The following is a 21,161-nucleotide window of genomic DNA, read 5'->3' on the forward strand; positions in this document are numbered from 1 at the left end:
GAGCACATGCAAAATCTCGATAAATTTTGTTCTTGTTTAGATGTCTTCAAAATTCTAAAATTTTATAAGATTTTTCGTCACATCGAATCTTTGAACACATGCATGAGGTATTAAATGTAGCTAAATAAAATAATTAATTACACAGTTTGTCTATAATTTGTGATACGAATCTTTGGAGTCTAGTTGACCCATGATCGAATAATAATTATAAAATACAAACGAAAATATTACAGTACTTTATATCCCAAATTTTATGCATTTTAAAAAAAGACATTGTTCGACAAAAAAAGAGATCTGGATAAACACGGGGACACGCAATCGCTTGCTTGGTTTATACCGGGGGAAAATCCCATCGGGGTCGCTGCGAGCCGGACAAACAGAAGGCAGCGCAGCCCGTCCGGTGGGCATGGACGTACACGTACTCCATCCATCTCGGACTCCATGCTGGCCCACGCCGTCCCTGCCTTTTTGGTGGTAGTTCCCCGTCGTCTGGTGCGCTTCCGACGTGAGACAACTCAGCCCAACACCACTCCACTCGTGTTCCTCCCTCCACGCCGTCATCCTCGTCGGCGAAATCGTTGGCGTGTACAAATCGAAATCGCGGTTCATCCCCTCGTGTCCCCCCCAAGGTTCACCAAACCGGTGGGAACCGGTCCGGTTTGACCGGTTACCGGTCAAACCGGTCCGGCCCGGTTCCGGTTTGGTCCGGTACCCAACCGGCCAAAATTCAAAATTTAAATTTAAATTTAAAAAATGAAAAATTCCCAAAAAATTCCTAAAAATACTTCAAGGTGCAATGAATCTAATAGTATCAAATTTTCTCAAAAATTCGTTCATTTAGTATAGTTTGCGGGGATTTAAAGTTAAATCAAAAAAGAAAAAAGAAAAAAATGGGCCGGCCCATTAAAGCCCACCGGTCAAACCGGTCAAACCGGCCGGTAAACCGGTCAAACCGGTCGGTAAACCGGTAAAACCGGCCGGTAAACCGGTTGCACGGGGCTATTGAATTTGAATTTGAATTCAAACCGGTCAAACCGACCGGTAAACCGGTAAAACCGGCCGGTAAACCGGTCAAACCGGCCGGTAAACCGGTCGGAACCGGTTGCACGGGATTTTTTGAATTTATTTGAATTTGGATTTGAATTCAACCGGTTTCCACCGGTTACCGGTCAAACCGGTCCGGTAAACCGCTACCGGAGGGCGGCGGTTTGACCGGACCGGTCGGTTCGGTTAACCCTGGTCCCCCCCCCCTCCCAGCCTCTATTTAAAGCTCGCCTCCCGATAAACTCCGCCAGCGCCGGCCTCATCCGACGGACGACTCCTCCCGCCACCTCACCTCCGCTAGCTCCGAGCTCCCTCCATTTCGCCGTCGAGGAGTCAGGTACGGCACTGCCTGCTTTTCCTCTGGTGCCCCCTCCTGTTTTTATTTTGGAGTTCTGCTTCCGCACGCACGTACGCGGCCTCTTGCGTGGGGATTGATTCGCGACGGGGGTTTTCGGGCGTTCCGGTTCGCGGCTCCGACCACCAGTGCGGTTGATTTGGTGCCGTTTGGGGGCGCTGCCTCTAGCGATCAGTCGCAAGCGGTGGGCGTTGGGGAACCGACGGCGGCGGCGCCGTACACGGTACACGTGCATTTGCTCCCGGGGACGGGGAGGGAGGGGCCTGCCTGTAGACAACCGGCTGACGAAACAGTGTGGGGCTGAGACAGCGGCAGGCAGGCAGCCCGTGACGAGGTAGCTACGGGCAGTGTGGGCGCAACGCGTGAGTGACTTGGCTAGGTGGTGGTTCAGTGGCTGGCTACATGCGTGTCACTTGATCCTGGACTGCAGGAGTGGGCAATGTTGGTGGGGGTGTGTTAACTGAAAGTGATCGTTGCGCTGCTGAAGCCGTGGGAGGACCATTTCCTGGAATAAAGAAAACAGTGGTTATGTTGTTCAGTCATCTCAGTGAAGTCGTACTACACTACTCCCAACAGTTAGACCCTTTGGCTGTTTTGTACAGATTCATTGGCCTGCAGAGAAGGTCACAGCATGTTGTACTCTCTGTTAGTCTGTTATAGCTATTTGCATTGGTTGGAATATTCTCATTATCATAGCTTGTTTCATTTTCAGGAGTAGCAGATTGCATGTTCGTGATCGTGGCGCCTTTATTGGACTTTGATATGGGTTCTGCTGCAACTGAAGTGTGTACCCTTTTTGTTGTTAACACTGCCCGGTGTTTCACAATTGCTTCATTTAACATGAAGATTAATTATGTTTCCACTGTCAGAGCAATGACACTTTGCTGGGCAATGGAGTTGTTGGGATTCTTGCCGAGACTTGTAATATGTGGGAAAGGAGGGCACCGCTAACTCCTTCCCATTGTGCTCGCCTTCTGCTCGGAGGAGGGAACAGAACTCGAGTAAACCGGATAATTGTGCAGCCAAGCACAAAGAGGATCCATCATGATGCTCAGTATGAGGATGCTGGATGCGAGATTTCAGAAGACCTGTCAGAGTGTGGTCTTATTATAGGCATCAAACAACCAAAGGTCATATTTCTAATTAAGCGACATGCAGATGCTCTATCTGACAGTGCTATGTAGTCTGTACCAGTATCATAATTCTGACATGCTTGGAGATGTCTTGGACAGTTGGAGATGATTCTTCCAGATAGAGCGTACGCGTTCTTTTCACACACCCACAAGGCCCAGAAAGAGAATATGCCACTGTTAGATAAGGTATAAAACATATGCTTGTACATTCGTGTTTTCAGTCAACCTGCACTGTCATTCCTGTGGAATATTAAGATGTTGATTAACATTCTCAGATCCTGGAAGAGAGGGTGTCCTTGTTCGATTATGAGCTAATTGTTGGAGATGATGGGAAAAGATTGCTTGCATTTGGGAAGTTTGCTGGTAGAGCTGGGCTGGTAGATTTCTTACATGGTCTCGGACAGCGTAAGCACAATGACCAATATTTCTCAGTTCATGCATTCACTTAACGATATTACTCCTTTGATACTTTGGATTTTTCTATCTGAGTTTATTATCGGAACTAGTTAATTTGCTCATTGCAACTTACATGTAATTGTTTAAAATGAATTCGACTGCTGGTTATTCAAGCGGCAGGTTTTTCCTTGCAATTTCAGGATATTTGAGCCTTGGGTACTCTACACCGTTTCTCTCTCTGGGGCAATCTCATATGTATCCTTCACTCGCTGCAGCCAAGGCTGCAGTCATTGCCGTTGGTGAAGAGATAGCAACATTTGGACTTCCGTCTGGAATTTGTCCAATAGTGTTTGTATTCACTGGAGTTGGAAATGGTAACTGTGCTGTTAATTCCGAGTTCTCACAGTAGGCTTCTTATATGAGTACTGCCCAGCCGTGTCGGCCATATGCATTGTGTGTGTGTGTGGGGGGGGGGGGGGGGGTGTTTCTTGTGCTCTTGTGGATTGAGTCCTTAATTCCTTATATCATTTTCCAATTTCATAGTCTTAAAACATCTCTTCTATTGTGGATATGGTGTTATCACTCTTGTTCCGTCTCTATTTTGCTGACGAAATTTCTTACCCTGTCATGAGCAATCTGAAAGAAAGTAGGATACTGCTGTTTACTTTTGAAGGTTAAAGTAACATTACCTTACTGACATTTCCTTGAATTATTTTGAATAAGATATGCGAAATTGAATATCTTTATGATGCTGTTACCAGGGGCAGTATTGATAGCAATGTGTTGAGCAAAAAGATATATAGATATACATGTTTACTGAAGGAAATGGGAAAACTGGGACCTTACTATACCGCATTTTCAATTTAGGTTTGATCTTACAAAATTTACACCTCACATATATAATTTCAATGTGATAGTCTCTCAGGGTGCCCAGGAGATATTCAAGCTATTGCCCCATACCTTCATTGATGCTGAGAAACTTCCTGAAGTTTCTGCGGTACTATATGCTATTACTCATTTTCTTGTCATAAGTCTGAGTAGTTAACGATTTCTTTTGTGAGTTTCTCTTTTCCATGTTTGAAATAAATCAAATTTCTACCACCTCTTTCTGCATCCAGAAGTATACCTCATTATACTCTTATTGTTAATGTTACAGGCCTGGAATCTTTCTAAACAATCTCAGTCAACCAAGAGAGTATTTCAACTGTATGGTTGTGTTGTGACTTCTAGAGACATGGTCTCTCACAAGGATCCTACAAGACATTTTGACAAAGTAACTCACTTCTCTTGAACCATAAGTAGATTTGTAGTTTCTGCTTGGAATTTCTCAGTTATAAAAACATTATCACATTCCACAGATGTATTAGACCACATACTCACATTTCAATATTATCATGTCGGAATAGTCTTTTCTCATTATACTGGTCATGTATTAAAAATCTTCATGCCTATCTGACCTTTTCCATTTTTACATTTCTTAATAAATTTATTCTTAAGTCAGTTGCATCTACATTTTACAGACTTTTTTCTGTAGACAAGTACCTCATTAGCAGTTCCTCAGCTTTTCAATGGCCTCAGTGCCTCACTCAGTAATCTTAAATCTGTGAATCTGCAGGCTGACTATTATGCTCATCCAGAACACTACGCTCCAGTTTTTCATGAAAGGATTGCTCCATATGCATCTGTCATTGGTATGCCCTTGGCCGAGTGCTTGTATCAGATATTGTTCCGTTGTGCTCTTTAAAAACATTTTTTAACTACCTTGAACGTGTGAGACCATGTTTTGACATAAATGGGTATTCCGTGTTTTGACACAATCTTTAGTACAGCTCTCAGGCATACAATTCCTTTGGTTTTAGTTTATGTTAGTACTCCGAGAGAAGTACAGTATCTGAAACCATTTCTAACTATTATGTTGTGTAGCATAGAACAATGTAGGGTAAATTCTAGTGGTGTCCTCAATTGGATCGCTAATCTAATGAGGTTGTGGTTGATATTTTATGAACATGGTTCGAGTTAATAAACTCTGCTACCTCCTGTAATAAATCGCTTTACTGGCCATATTTATCCATAATACTCTATAATTTTTATGCTCGTGGTTTCTGCAGTAAACTGTATGTACTGGGAGAGGAGGTTTCCACGATTACTGAGTATCAGTCAGTTACAGCAACTGATGAAGTCTGGTTGTCCGTTGGTTGGCATTTGTGATATAACTTGTGATATTGGAGGTTCCATTGAATTTGTGGACAAGAGTACATCAATAGAGAAGCCCTTCTTCCGGTAATGCATTCCTTTATTTTATGTTTGTTTTAGTTCAAGTTGGAAAGGGGTATAAATAACCCATGGGAAGCAGTCACAATAGCCTAACATGTGTTGGCAACTTGGCATTGCTTACATCCCTCATTGTGGATGCAAAATTTGCTTACAAACTTTTGTCCTTGCCCAGTAATTGTATATCAGTAGAACATTGTCTGATATTTGAAGCAACCCAGATTATTGGCGGCTGCTTCCCCATAGTTGATTTTTAGTAGTTCTTGTAATAGTTATGGTTTTGACTAATTATGGAATACACAACCGCAGGTATGATCCTTCTAATAATTCATGTCATGATGATATGGAAGGTAACGGTGTGATCTGCTTAGCTGTTGACATTCTCCCTACAGAGTTTTCTAAAGAGGTATAAGATTTCTTTTATAGAATGGAGAAGGTATTTTATATAGGCATCAGCTCGTTGCATTGATTTAACTGCTGTTCCATTGTATTGGAACCATGTAGGCCTCCCAACATTTTGGAAACATATTATCTAAATTTGTTGCTAGCTTGGCCTCAATGAAGCAACTGGTGGAACTTCCTTCCTACTTGAGAAGAGCTTGCATTGCTCATGATGGCAGATTAACTTCTTTGTATGAATATATTCCTAGGATGCGAAAGACTATGATGTAAGCTTCAAGAACTTCAATCCATCTTCATATTCTACTCCTCTCATATGGTTCCCTTGGAGCATAAGATCCGTAAAGATGCAAAACAGCTAAATAGCCAACAACAACAACATAGCCTTTTTTTCCCAAGCAAGTTGGGGTAGGCTAGAGATGAAACCCGAAAGAAATGAGTTCAAGGTTCAGGCACATTGATAGCTAGTCTCCAAGCGCTCCTATCCAAAGCTATCTCTTTAGAGATATTCCAATCCTTAAGGTCTCTCTTAACCGACTCATCCCACGTCAGTTTAGGTCTACCTCTACCCCTCTTTACATTATCGACCCGCTCAAGAACCCCATTACGCACCGGCACCTCCAAACCATCTCAGCCGATGCTGGGTAAGTTTCTCCTCAATTGGTGCCACCCCGACCCTATCCCGAATAACTTCGTTCCGGACTCTATCCCTCCTTGTGTGCCCGCAAAACCACCGCAACATCCACATCTCTGCTACACTCAGTTGCTGGACATGTCGCCTTTTTGTAGGCCAACATTCAGCATCGTATAACATCGCCGGACGAATTGCTGTCCTATAGAATTTGCCTATTAGCTTTTGTGGCACCCTCTTGTCACAAAGGATGCCAGAAGCTTGCCGCCATTTCAACCAGCCAGCTGAAATTCTATGCCTAACATCTTCAATGTCGCCATCCTTTTGTAGCACCGATCCTAAATACCGAAAAGTATCCTTCTTGACCATCACTTGCCCATCTAAACTAACGTCTCCCCCCTCATGCCTAGTCGCACTGAAATCGCACATCATGTACTAGGTCTTGGTCCTACTAAGTCTGAACCCTTTCGACTCTAACGTGCGTCTCCACAGCTCTAACTTCCTATTAACCCCTGCCCTACTCTCGTCAACTAGCACCACATCATCAACAAAGAGCATACACCAAGGGATCTCACCTTGTATATCCCTTGTGACCTCATCCATCACTAAAGCAAATAAATAATGACTCAATGCTGACCCCTGGTGTAGGCCTATGTTAATAGGAAAGTCAGTGGTGTTGCCATCACATGTCCGAACAAACGTCGTCGCATCCTTGTACATATCTTTAATGAGGGTAATGTACTTAGTTGGGACTTTGTGCTTCTTCAAAGCCCACCACATGACATTTCTCCAAAGCAGCTAAATAGCCAATCTTGTAAAAATATGTGATTTATTTTAGAGTTCACTCATGCTTGTTACTCTATAATAAGGGGAGTGACATTTTGTTAAATAACCCTACTGTTGGTGTATATTGAGCCCATGTGTATAGAGGTCCATCTCGAGGCCCATGTATAGGTATTATATATACCCACCCTTCTAGGGTTGGAGGAATACAAGTCATTATTCTCTCCATCATGATATCATTAGCCTAGGGTTAGGAATCCCTCTTCTCCTCCCTCCTCTCCCCTCCCAGCCGCCGCCACCGCCGCCAGCCATGGCCGGCCGCCGGCGCCGCCCTCCCTCTCCCCTTCCTCCTCCTCCCTTCCTTCCTCCTCCCTTCCTTCCTCCCCTGCTCCGGCAGCCGGATCCGGATCCTTGGCGCCGTCACTCCAGGCCGCTGCCAGATCATCCCCTGCTCTGCTCCAGGCCGCCGCTAGCCCTTGGCGCGCAGCCGGCCCCTGGCGCGGCCCGGCCGCCGCTCTGGCGGTCCTGGAGCCTGCGTCAGGCGCCGCCGCGGGCGCTGCCGGGGCTGCGGGCGCAGCCGCCGCCGCCCAGCAGGCCCCTGGGGCCGCGGGCGCAGCTGCCGACGCCGGCCCCATGCAGCTCGAGCAGGGGCGGGCCGCGGACGCAGCAGAAGCTCAATTCTAACTCTCATTGAGCTGAGAGGATGACACTCGAGCTGGGGAAGTTTTCTGGTTTTTCTTCATTCACACTCACAATGCCATGCCTTCCCAAGGGGGGGCTGGGGATACATTTATACAAGGGGTTGCAGGGCAGCCAAGCTAGATGCTAAGGACACTAGTCCAAGATGCTAACTGCTAGTCCTAACTGCTGTCTGTCCTAGATGCCAACTGAAAGGTAGTCAAGATGTTGTCCTTGCTGTCCTCTAGGGGCAGCAAAGCACAACGTGCTGCAGCAAGAGCATCTCCTCTTGTGCAGCCCCACAAAGACCAAGTGCACGCGCAACTTGCGGCCGCTCTCCGCCTCCTCAGCAGCCTGAGTACGTCTGATGGCGTCCGCAGCCTCTCCCTTGCTGCCGAGGATCATCACCCACATGAAGCGGGAGAGGTCGTCGACGAGCAGCAGGAAGGAGCGTCGTCCTCCTGGTGTGACCGGTGTCACCGGGCCACACAAGTCCCCGTGTACGAGCTCGAGCCGCTCCCTGGCTCGGAAGCTCGCCTGCTGGGGGAAGGAGTGTCGCCTCTGCTTCGTCAGTACGCAGACGTCGCAGAGCTGCTCCACGTGGTCGAGGCTCGGGAGGCCTCGCACCATCTCCTTGGCGCTGAGCCGCTTCAGAGCCTCAAAGTGAAGGTGCCCAAAGCGCTCGTGCCACTGCCACGCCTCGTCGTCCCTGCGAGCTGCAAGACAAAGAGGCTGGGCCACCCCGACGTGGAGGATGTAGAGGCGGTTCTTCCCTCGAACCACCCTGGCGAGAAGCTGGCGACGGTGGTCCCAGATGCGGAGGACCCCGCTGTCGATCACCACGCGGGAGCCGCTCTCATCGAGCTGCCCAAGGCTGATGATGGAGTTCCGCAGCGCCGGGATGTAGTAGACTCCGGTGAGCATCCGGTGCTCTCCGGACTTGGCGGTGAAGATCACGGAGCCCACGCCCTTGATCTCCACGGCGGAGGAGTCCCCGAACCTGACGGAGCCACCTACGTCGACGTCCAGGTCGGAGAAGAACTCCCGCCGCCCGGTCATATGGTGCGTGGCGCCGGAGTCGAGGTACCAGCCGTCGACCCTGTCGTCGTCGGAGCCGTTGCCGAGGAGGACTCGGGCACGCGGCTCGTCGAGGTGGAGTAGAGCGGTGGCAGGCGGTGCCGCCGGATGCGGCTCCATGTCCCCGTGGAGGAGGAACAGATCAGGCTCGTCATCCGGCTGGGCCTCCGCGACGTGGGCTTGGCCCCCACGCCTCCGCTGCGGGCAGTCCCTGGCCCAGTGGCCGGGCCTCCACAGTTGTGGCAGGCGTCGTCTCGTGCTGCCTTGGGCCTATCGGCGGCGCCGCCCTGAGCATCTCCGCGGGCGCCACCTTCAGCGCGCCCTCGTGCCCCGGCTTGGGCACCTCCGCGCCCCTTTCGCGGCTTGCTGCGCTTGCGGCCACCAGTCGAGGAAGAGGGCTCCCCCTCCTCCTGTCACCGCGCCGGGCCTCCCACTGCTCCTGAGTGAGGTGGAGCTTCCCACCGATGGAGATGCCTCCCGAGGGAGGCTGTGGCTCGTCGCTGTCGACGACCTTGAGGCGACCTATCGCTTCCTCGATCGTCATGGTGGAGAGGCCCAGCAGAGACTCGATCGAGCGAGCGGTTTGCCTGTACCTCTCGGGGACGCAGCGGAAGAGCTTCTCGACAGCTCTCTTCTCGTCGTAGGTGTCGTCGCCGAACTGCACCATCTTCTGCAGCAGAGTGTTGAGACGGAGAGCGAAGTCATCAACATCCTCACCTGGCTTGAAGGCCAGGTTCTCCCACTCCTTGCGAAGTGCCTGCAGAGTGGTCTTGCGGGCTCGATCGCTGCCGATGCGTGCCGCAGCGATGGAGTCCCAGGCCTCCTTGGCAGTTCGCTTCTTGGAAAGCGTGAACTGCATCTCGGGCGGGGCTGCTGCGATGAGAGCATCCAGCGCCCGTCGATCCTCATCGTAGTCGACGTCGCCGTGCCGGACTGCCTCCCACATATGCCGCACCTGGAGCTTCACCTCCATGACCGTGGCCCACTCGACGTAGTTGGTCTTGGTGAGGGTGGGCCACCCAGCGCCGGGACCGACGTCCCTGACCACCGCCTGGAAGCCGTGGTAGCAGGGGGCGCCGCCGCGCGCGCCCCAGCCAGGAGCGCGGCCGTCAGCCTGCGGGCCGCCGCCGCCGTCGCCGGGCGCGTGAGCCACCAGGTCACCGCCGCTGGGCGCGCGGGCCACCAGGTTGCCGCCGCCGGGCGCGCCGGCGTCCAGGCCGGCGCCGTGGGGGTGGGCTGCTGCCCACCGCGCGGTCCGCTCCCGCGCCCTCTCCCTCGCCAACTCCTCAAGGTCCATGTCGGCGGTGGTGTCGCCGGCGATGGAGCCGCTGAGGCTGCCGCGCAAGGTCTCAACTTCAACCTCCGCCGCACGCGCTGCATCTTCCGCCTCCTCTGCTTCCACCTCTGCCCTGGCCGCTGCCAGCTCCGCTGCAACCAGCCTATCCGCCCTCGCCGCTGATGCAGCGGCTTGAGCCGTCGCTAGCCTGCGTTCCTCTGCCGCGGCGAGCTCGGCGTCTCGCTGACGCCGTGCGCTCGAGGCGACCGAGCGCTGAGACGGTGCGTCGGACATGGCGCGCCTCCAAGGGGCTGCTGCGTGGAGAAGAGGAAGGGAAAGGGGAAGCAGCCGGTGGTGCAGCTGCTGCTGCTGCGTTAGCTACTGGTGGTGGTGGCTGGGCTGCTACAAGCTCTTGGGAAGGGGAGGAGCAAGAGATATCCAACCTACAGGAAAGTACGGCTCTGATACCAGTTGTTAGAAGCTCAATTCTAACTCTCGTTGAGCTGAGAGGATGACACTCGAGCTGGGGAAGTTTTCTGGTTTTTCTTCATTCACACTCACAATGCAGGGCAGCCAAGCTAGATGCTAAGGACACTAGTCCAAGATGCTAACTGCTAGTCCTAACTGCTGTCTGTCCTAGATGCCAACTGAAAGGTAGTCAAGATGCTGTCCTTGCTGTCCTCTAGGGGCAGCAAAGCACAACGTGCTGCAGCAAGAGCATCTCCTCTTGTGCAGCCCCACAAAGACCAAGTACACCCACAAAGACCAAGTACACAGACTTATCCATCACACGGACCTCCGGTCCTGCCGCGCGCGGATCCGGTGTCTCCCGCTGCGCCACGCGCGGCCCCGGTGCCGTCCCCTGCACCTGCGCGGTACGCTCAGCCGGTGCAGGTGTACCGGCGTCGATCGGCGTCGACACCGGCGCCGCCTCCTGCTCCGGAGGCTCCTGCGACGACTACACCAGAGCCGTCGCCGTCGCCGCCGCCGCCTCCTCCGGCTCCCTCTCGAGCCGATCCGGAGGTGTACCACCCGCCAGTCATCCATCGGGATCCTCGGCATATCCATCCCATGATGACTCGGCGGATGGCGTCTTAGGCCGCGACTCTCGCCGCCACCGAGGGGGAGCTGCAGGTCTCTCTGGTACCCTCCTCTTTCCGCGACGCCTTGACGGATCCTCACTGGCGTCGCGCGATGGAAGAGGAGTACGCGGCTCTTCTTGCCAACCAGACGTGGGACCTCGTGCCGCGTCCGTCTGGTTGCAATGTGGTGACTGGCAAGTGGATCTGGACGCATAAGCGTCGGGCTGATGGCACATTGGAGCGATACAAGGCTCGCTGGGTTCTCCGGGGGTTCACTCAGGGACCTGGTGTGGACTATGATGAGACATTCAGTCCAGTCGTGGAGCCCGCTACGGTGCGCACGGTCCTCTCGCTTGCGCTCTCGCGCTCTTAGCCTGTGCACCAGCTAGACGTGAAGAATGCGTTTCTTCACGGCACTCTGTCAGAGACTGTCTACTGCTCTCAGCCAGCGGGATTTGTGGACTCGAGTCGTTCAGATATGGTCTGCCGGCTCAACAAGTCTCTCTATGGTCTGAAGCAGGCTCCTCGGGCTTGGTACTCTCGGTTCGCCACGTTCTTGCTGACACTGGGGTTCACCGAGACCAAATCTGACACGTCTCTCCATCTACCACCGTGGGGATGAGACTGCCTATCTGCTGCTCTACGTCGATGACATTGTGCTCACAGCTTCCCGTCAGCGGTTGCTTCAGAGTGTCATCTCCTCTCTGCAGCAGGAGTTTGCTATGATGGATCTCGGTCAGCTCCACCACTTCTTGGGCGTCACTGTTGAGCCTCGCCCGTCTGGTCTTCTCCTTCACTAGCCCTGCTCCACTCCTGTCGACACTCAGGCGAAGCTGTCTGCTGATCTGGGTGATCCGGTGGCTGATCCTACTGCCTACCGGAGTCTGGCTGGCGCTTTGCAGTACCTCACCTTCACCAGGCCGGACCTCACCTACGTTGTCCAGCAGGTCTGTCTCCATATGCATGATCCCCGGGAGTCACACCTTGCTGCCCTGAAGCGTCTCCTCCGCTACGTCCGTGGCACAGTGGATCTCGGCCTGGTTCTTCACCGCTCATCCTCTACTGAGCTGGTGGTCTACACTGACGCTGACTGGGCTGGCTGTCCGGACACTCGTCGCTCCACTTCCGGCTACGCCGTCTTCCTGGGCGGCAACTTGGTCTCCTAGTCGTCCAAGCGGCAGCCGGTTGTCTCCCGTTCCAGTGCTGAGGCGGAGTACCGGGCTGTCGCTAACGGCGTGGCGGAGGCGTCCTGGCTACGACAGCTCTTGGCAGAGCTCCACAGCCCGCTCGCCAAGAGCACGCTCGTTTACTGCGACAACGTCAGCGCCGTGAATCTCTCCACCAACCCCGTCCAGCATCAGCGGACGAAGCATGTGGAGATTGACCTGCACTTCGTGCGCGACAGAGTCGCCATTGGCGATGTTCGGGTACTCCATGTCCCGACTACCTCCCAGTTTGCTGACATCTTCACCAAGGGACTGCCCTCCTCGACCTTCTCGGAGTATCGCTCCAGCCTCAACATAGTCGGTGGCTAGTTGTGGCTGCGGGGGGTATTAGCCTTTTGTACTCTCTTTGTACTCTCTTCTTGTCCAGTCTTGAACACCGCTGCGCCGGTTGTTCAGACTGCGGGGGGTGTTGGCTTTCTTGTTGTCCAGTCTTGAACACCGCTGTGCCGGTAGTTCGACTGCGGGGGGGGGGGGGGGGGGGGTGTTGGTGTATATTGAGCCCATGTGTATAGAGACCCATGTATAGGTATTATATATACCCACTCTTCTAGGATTGGAGGAATACAAGCCATTATTCTCTCCATCACCTACAAGTATGTACCTTTAAGGTTTCAGTTGGGGGACTTCTTTACGGAACATAAACTAGGGTGTTTCATATCTTGTATATCTCCTAGGTACATATGCTGTTCAGTTAGTCTAATGTATAGGATGCTATGTTGAATATACCCCTTGCACTCCTCTGCATACAGTTGCCCGTGGGGCATGGTAGTGGATGTGTTTCTGCACTTGTATCTGTTCACACCAAACAATACATAGCCCCAAGTTATTCGTGTTGTATGCTTCTATAGTTCCACTCTTGTAAACATAACACTTAAGGTCGGGTACAGAGGACTGAGTGGCCTAGATGTGACTCTTGTCATCAATAATGTGCTTTGTTCGAACTAGTATTTTCTTTATTAGATCTCTTGAATAAATGGCAAGCTCATTATTATTCATGTGTGCTTTGTTATGTGTCAATAACTTGAACACCATCCTGTTCTTGTTTCTTTAATTTTGATTTGTCCAAACTTCTTCTCTTTGGTGGTTGACATGTTGTAAAATGGCATTGTCCCTGTCATCACAACCGTAGTTTTCTTGTTACGACACTGCTGTGCTTGTCAGTTGCCATGTTTCAGTGGTACATAATTTTCTTTTATTCTTTGCAGAGATTTGGCGCCCGCAAAAGCTAATCCATCGCCTGACAAGAAGTACAGCACCCTGGTTAGCAAATAATATATTTCACCTATTCCAGCGCATCTATGATCTGTATTTGAGTATTTCACTATTATGCACATGTATATTTGCAAATAGGAACTTACATATGTGCATGTGAAACACAATCAATCAGTCTTTTCTATCTTTAAAACTGTTGATTAATGAAACAGGTATCTCTCAGTGGGCACCTATTTGATAAATTTCTTATAAACGAAGCTTTGGACATTATTGAAGCAGCTGGAGGTTCATTTCAGTTGGTTAGATGTGAAGTTGGACAAAGTATTGATGATACGTCATACTCGGAGCTTGAAGTAAGCAATTAATTTCTTATTGAAGCACAAATTATTTAGGACCAGTCTTCCCTGGAAAATAATTAGTAGGATAAAAAAATCAGAATCATCTGCTGTTACTACTTTTTAGGTACTAGTTCTTTTTTTAAGAACAAATCTTCTCCTCGTGCATAGAATGCAGAGTTCACTGTTGCCAACAAAGCTAGGTGCTCTGAGAACCGAAATGTTTGATGTTTCATCTTCTCACTGTCACAGCACAGATATTCAGGATTTCTTGTTCGAGAGATAGTCCGGATTTCTAACTCTCCCATAAAAGTTCTCCATTGCCCTTTTGGTAATCGTGGTAAACCAACAAGGCAATCGAATGGACTAATTCTTGACAGGCACTTTTTTATCCATTAATAATTTTTAAAGCAACTAATATAATGTATTTCCTCCTAAAAAATCAATTTGAAACGTATACAATATAATCAAATAAAAGAACTTGGAACTAGCTCCAGGCCCACTCCTGTATCCTGCCCATCCCTATCGCCACTGCAAAAGGTAGAAGTTTGGACCAACCAATCAGTATGGCCATGGCTAAAATAGATAGAGATAGCCCTTCAGATATACTTCCAGCAATCATTGATAGGGTTCCTGTAGGAGGGAATAATGGCTTGTATTCCCCAAATCCTAGAAGGGTGAGATATATAGTAGACATTACATGGGCCTCATAGATGGGCCTGACCTCCTATATGGGCCAACACACACATACTCCAACACACCCCCCCCCCCCCCCCCCCGCAGTCTGAACTACCGGCACAGCGGAGTTCAAGACTGGACACGAAAGAAAGTACACTTGGGGACAAACCCCCCCGCAGTCGTAGCGGTAGCAACACGAACGGACAGACTGGAGAACAATGGAGACGTATCCCCCCACAGTCTGAACACCGGTGCGAATGCTTCGACTGGAGACTTATGCATATGATAGCCCCTTAGTGCCGAGGTAGCCGAAGTCGAGGTGATCGTGGTCGAAGCCGTGGAGGAGAGCGCAGATCCGAAGCATTGTGGGGCGCCCGAGGACACGAACGCAGCAGCTTCTTGCCGAGCTCAGCAGCAGGTCGCGCTCAGGTGCAGATGGTAGACGGTGCAAGGTGCAGCCAGGTCGCGCTCAGGACAGGGGTGGCGACGGCGCAAACTTGCAGCAAGGTCGCGCTCAGGACAGGGGTGGCGAAGACGTCTTCCTTCAGCAACAACGGCGGCGGTGTCCGCGCTCGAGCAGCAGGAGGCTTGAAGTCGGGTCGAGCGCCAACACGACGAGGATCCAACGCCGAGGGTGGCACCCTGTGTGACGCAGGATGGTCGACCGAAGACGCCGAGTGGTGGCCGGAGAACCAGCAGGTGGCACTGAGTCGCCGACGGGCGGCGCCGGGGGGCGCCGAGTGGCCTGTCGGAGGCGTCGAGTTCGCTGGTGGCGCTGAGTCGCCGACGGGCGGCGCCCCCCGGCGCCAAGTGGCCCGTCGGAGGTGCCGGTGCGGTCAGCCGGGCGTCGAGTGGTCTTCTGGGAGCGTCGTGTGGGTGCCAGGCGAGGCGGGCACCACCACTGCGAAGGCGGCGATGTCTGCGGTAGAGGCTCGATCACGAGCGTCGTCGCTGCAGCCTTAGAAGGCGTAGCAACAACCTCGTCCTTCGGGGGTGTCGACGATGAACGACGACGAACGGTAGGGCGACGCAACCCGATCTCTGATCAGGAAAAAGGAAAGGATACACAACAGCAGTATCTCGTGTGGAAGTCCTGGATGCACGTAGCATAACCCCCCTCTCATCTCCTTCTCTCTTCTCCTCCCACGGTCAAAGGGACAGTGAGAACAGAGAGAGAAACTGAGGACGAGAGAGGAGAGCGAGGGCGGAGCGGAGGACGGCGAGCACCCAGGCGAAGCGGAGGGCGGGGCGGTGACGGCGGGAGGAGCGGAGCCCGCCTGACCGGCGACGAGCGCCTGGGCGGGGCGGAAGCGAACCCGCCAGGCGGGGAGACGGGCGGAGCGGAGGAGGACCCGCCGTCGGGGTGGCCCAGCACGCCCGTGCGAAGGGCGGCGGCGGCGGGATCCGCGCCCCCCGCGCCCGCGCTCAGATCCGCCGTGCGCAAGGAGCGGCGACGGCGGCGGGATCCGCGGCGAGGCCAGAGGAGGAGGGAGGTGGAGAAGGGCGCCGCGACGGGGGCCTGCGGGTTGAGGCGCGACGGAGATCCTGCTGCTGGACTCTGACGGCGGCGGATCGACTCGATCTGCCGCGAGACCTAGGGGAGGGTGCTGCTGGAGACTCAGAGCGCGGATCGGAGGGCGCTGCCCCCTGCGGAGATCGATCTCCCCGGGGGCGGCGCGGCAGCAGTGGAAGTGGCGGCGCTCGCGAGGAGAGGAGGGAGCGGAACCTAGTCTGATACCATGTAGGAGGGAATAATGGCTTGTATTCCCCAAACCCTGGAAGGGTGGGATATATAGTAGACATTACATGGGCCTCATAGATGGGCCTGACCTCCTATATGGGCCAACACACACATACTCCAACAGTTCCATTGTTCAATCTCCATTCCCCTTCTGGAGCACACCTCATTCTGCCAGTGCTCTACTAAGACCAGTCGGCAACATGGACTGCTATCTATCAGTTTGCGCTCTTCCTTTACTCTTGTTTTTTGAGTTGTGCTCCTCGGGTCAAGAATTTCTGGGTTACACTTTGCAGGGTTGATTTATTTTCACAACCCAAGAAACTCAACAGAAATGACCTGTTTCTGCAAAGCATTTTTTTCTTTTGAGAACTCTACCATTGATTATTAAACTTCCAACTTATATGTATGGATAATTGTTTTACATCAAATGTTCTGCCCTTCGAATTTGGCAGCTATTTCTACCAGCCTATTGCAATTTGACCCCTCTGGCCCTCTCTCAATTTTTCAACACCTGAACTCATCATCCTATTATGATTAAAGAATGTTGTTTAATTTACTAATAAGTCTACCTGAGCTACCAATCTGAAATTTTAAAAAAAACATAGTACATAGATTATAAATGTTACAGGTTTTTTTTCTTGTTTAGCTTAGCTTCCCTAGATCTGCTTTATTTTGATGCAGGTTGTGTTTTGAATCTTCTCTCTTTTTGTACCTTATACCCAATGTTTTTCTACCTGAACTGACTGAACAAAACCACAATTTGATTTGTTTTTTGAAACATATGATACACGCCTTTTGCAGGTAGGAGCAGATGATACTTCAACATTGGATAAAATAATTGATTCCTTGACTTCTCTTGCTAATGCACACGGTGGAGATGATGATGCTCGGAAAGAGACTGAACTAGCTCTGAAGATAGGAAAAGTCAATGAGTGTGGAACTGGTGACACCGTGGATAAAGATGGGCCAAAGATTTTGATTCTTGGAGCTGGAAGAGTTTGTCGACCAGCGGCGCAGTTTCTAGCATCTTACCGTCCTGATGACAATAACACAGATCAAATTCATGTCATTGTGGCATCTTTGTATCAAAAAGATGCAGAAGAGGTTATTCTTGCATCAATGCATTCCCCAACTCTTGAAAATATTTTTCCTACTGTTTGATTGGTTGCATGGCTTGCTATTAGCATGCTCTATGGACATCAATAAACAATACCAAATTAAAAAAATACTGTATTTTGGTCTGTAAGAAAAAATGTTTATGTAGAAACAGTTAACCAGGATTGATTTATCACATTATTGGTTCAACCGTTTATTCACTTTATCCTCCAATGGAGATTAAGCATTGTTATTAGTACAAAATGTGTTATTTTTTCTGACTTTGTTGTCTATGTGAATGTGCAGTCAAGTGTCTTGTTGTGTCATATATTACATTGATGCTAATGCTCCATCTATTTATACATGATAAAGGGTTGCATTGAACTATCATGTCCCCTCATGAAGCAGCACATCCTTCCATGAATTGCTATGTCCTCTTAATGTGTCCTTTCGCTAATAGGTGCCCTTTCATGAACAGATAATCCTTCCACTAATAGACATCCACTCATGAATAGATATCCATTCCTTCATACACAGATGTATACAATAATTGTAGGACTCAACAACCATTACATTCTCAATATCTGTATCTATACATGCAGATAGTTGAGGGAATTAAAAATGCAACTGCTACTCAGCTTGATGTTGCTGATATTGGAGGTCTTTCAGATCTTGTTTCTCAGGTAAGTTTCATTCTGATATTAAGTCTCTACTGAACAACTCCAATTTCACAACTTACAGTGAAGATAAGAGAGCAGGAGTATGTTGCAAGCAAAAGTACCCAACACTGTTGTCACTTGCACGCATTTATTTTTAAACCTACTTCACTCACATTAACGCAATAACTTCATGGTTCAGAATGTTGGTTTGTGCTTTCTAGCAAAATATTTAACTTGGACCCTGATTTTTTTTTAATTACTGTACTAACTTGCCAGCAGATTAATGACACAAGCTTCTCTTGCAGGTCGAGGTTGTAGTTAGCTTGCTGCCTGCTAGTTTTCATGCTGCCATTGCAAGAGTATGCATAGAGGTAGTCTTCTTATTGGCCTGTCATTTATAAAATCCTTGGGGCATCTGTTAAGGCATTTAACGACTATCAATGCGATACTTATGAGGGAGTTTGACTGGCGAATTCATCTATTACAGCTCAAGAAGCACATGGTAACGGCAAGTTATGTTGATGAATCCATGTCAAACTTGAGCCAAGCTGCCAAGGGTGCAGGTGTAACTATACTTTGTGAAATGGGCCTAGATCCTGGCATAGGTATTTCCTCGATATGATTGTTGCTCATGTACATTTCAATGGAAATGCGTATAGTGCATATGTTTATGGAAGTACTAGCTAAAGTATCATATAGTGAGTGTTCTCTTTCATCATGAGTTAATTTTCCTGTGAAAAACAAGCTTATGTATATTTACCTTGTGCAGATCACATGATCTCAGTGAAGATGATTGACGAAGCTCATGCTCGAAATGGAAAAGTAAAGTCATTTACATCTTTCTGTGGTGGTCTGCCATCTCCAGCTGCTGCAAACAATCCACTGGCCTATAAATTCAGGTAGATGTATCCATGCTCTAAATAATTCAATTATCAGTATAGTATAACAAGGTTTCTACATCCAAAATTGTCTTAGTAATAATACTATGTGCGGCAAGTTTTTTCCTGAAATGGTAATGTTTGTCTTTCCACTTTTCAGTTGGAACCCAGCTGGTGCTGTCCGTGCAGGGAAAAACCCTGCTGTCTACAAATTTCTTGGGGAAGCCATCCATGTAGATGGTAAGATAGTTACGCGTCTCCTGATATCTATGCACAAGAAAAAAGGAGCAAATACATGATGGCTGTTTGAATGATTGCTTACTTCTTCAACAGGTAGTAGCTTGTATGAATCAGCAAAGGGGCTTAGACTACCAGAGCTTCCAGCTTTTGCTCTGGAACACTTACCAAATCGGAATTCCTTGATATATGGAGACCTTTATGGTATCACCAAAGAAGCATCTACCATATATAGAGCTACTCTTCGTTACGAAGGTTTGTGTACCTTTTGTTTCATTCAGACATCCTTTGCATGCCAAGTCTGATTTACATTCACCATTTTGTTGCGCATGCACAGGTTTTAGTGAGATAATGGCTACACTATCGAAAATTGGGTTTTTTGATGCTGCAAATCATCCACTGCTGCAAGATGCTAATCGTCCAACATATAAGGGTTTTCTTGATGAACTGCTTAATGCTGATAATATCTCAACAATTACCACAAACTTAAACATTGAAGCCTCTGGTGGATATGATGATGAATTGATTGCCAGAATATTGAGCCTTGGGCATTGCAAAGAGAAGGACATAGCTGTTAAGACAGTCAAAACCATCAAGTTAGTCCAGCTCCCATGCTACCAAATTTCACTTCTTTTATGAACTGCTGTAGTGCAGTATAAATAATATCATCAAGTTAATAAGTATATGTATATGATCCCCTAGCGAGAAATGATTTAGGAAATTATATTAGAAACAGGAAACATGAATGCTGAAGTTGTATGTTAGAACTGACAAAACACAATCATACACGGGCAGGTTCTTGGGACTACATGAAGAGATTCAGATTCCTAAGGATTGTTCAAGTGCATTCGATGTGATTTGCCAACGAATGGAACAGAGGATGGCCTATGGCCACAATGAGCAGGTGATGCTGAATACTCATGTGCTGCGTGTACTTGCTAAAATATATGTGCTACCTACATTCATATTGTCATTAAAAGAAATAAGGGTAAATAACAGAAAAGGAGGCAATAATCTCAAGATTACTAATTCATTATTTGTAGTTGCCTTAATCAAGAATATAAATTTGAGAGGGACAAAACTCAGTTACAAAAACATTATGATTTATAGTTTGCAGTAGATTGTCAATTTAATGGTAAATCTGAATTCGAACTTCTTTTCAGCCTCTGTTCTACCACCTTATTTCATGTAGCTGTTACTTCATGCTCAAAATACGGATCAAATCAAATCAATAGTCTTCCTCGGGTAACCATTGCTGAGGCAATGCTCCTGTAATTCAGGACATGGTACTGCTGCACCACGAAGTGGAAGTGGAATACCCGGATGGGCGACCCACTGAAAAGCACCAAGCAACGCTACTGGAGTTTGGAAAGGTTGAGAATGGAGGATCCACCACCACTGCGATGGCCCTTACCGTTGGCGTACCAGCTGCAATAGGAGCTCTGGTAGTAACCTTAACCACATTTATACTTGCATGAGGATAAAAGCAAAAAAAAAATGCATATTCATTTACTCTTGTGCCATGTCATACTGCAGCTCTTGCTTGAGAACAAGGTGAACACGAAAGGAGTAATCAGGCCTCTCGAACCTGAAATCTACATTCCAGGTGTGTGCAACGTAGTTACGTAGATCATTAACGCGTCCCCTTGTACAAATATCATGACGTGGAACAGTGCTAACTCGTGTATTTGCGTGTTTGAAGCATTGGAGATGCTGGAGTCGTCAGGCATCAAGCTGGCTGAGGGAGTGGAGATTTGAAAACTTCGTATATAGACGTATAGATATAGTATATGGTATAGCTGGGTACATATCTTCTGTAAATACTTTGCTCTATATACATGGCCCTCTATGTGACCTATATATATAGGATAAACTGCCCATCGGTTGGTTCGTTTCGGGTTTACTAGGTAACAGCACAATTCAGCGGCCATCCCCGGCCAACAGAACGGTCGGACAATATGATTACGATGCACAA

At 49.2% G+C, this 21,161-nt stretch overlaps 1 protein-coding gene across 2 annotated transcripts; it reads left to right on the forward strand.

Annotated features, from left to right (window-relative positions):
• The first annotated feature begins 426 nt into the window (after nt 1-426).
• On the forward strand, nt 427-21,105 carry LOC120657403 (alpha-aminoadipic semialdehyde synthase-like). 2 transcript variants are annotated; one of them, XM_039935712.1, is made up of 27 exons: nt 427-619; nt 1,244-1,381; nt 2,112-2,182; nt 2,269-2,529; nt 2,632-2,718; nt 2,808-2,937; nt 3,129-3,302; nt 3,846-3,925; nt 4,085-4,201; nt 4,544-4,619; nt 5,037-5,208; nt 5,509-5,605; nt 5,704-5,867; nt 13,557-13,611; nt 13,776-13,916; nt 17,119-17,421; nt 18,015-18,095; nt 18,377-18,442; nt 18,559-18,676; nt 18,841-18,970; nt 19,110-19,189; nt 19,283-19,441; nt 19,524-19,782; nt 19,982-20,090; nt 20,467-20,631; nt 20,723-20,792; nt 20,889-21,105. In XM_039935712.1, the coding sequence occupies exons 1-27, from the start codon at nt 442-444 to the stop codon at nt 20,942-20,944; spliced, it is 3,537 nt and encodes a 1,178-aa protein (XP_039791646.1). In that variant the 5' UTR covers nt 427-441; the 3' UTR covers nt 20,945-21,105. The 2 variants fall into 2 exon arrangements, with proteins under 2 accessions (XP_039791646.1, XP_039791647.1); XM_039935713.1 differs by lacking the exons at nt 427-619; nt 1,244-1,381 and adding an exon at nt 2,000-2,022.
• Nucleotides 21,106-21,161: the final 56 nt, after the last annotated feature.

The sequence above is a fragment of the Panicum virgatum genome, chromosome 1N (genome assembly GCF_016808335.1).
Source record: "Panicum virgatum strain AP13 chromosome 1N, P.virgatum_v5, whole genome shotgun sequence".
In the NCBI taxonomy this organism is placed as follows: Eukaryota; Viridiplantae; Streptophyta; class Magnoliopsida; order Poales; family Poaceae; genus Panicum; species Panicum virgatum.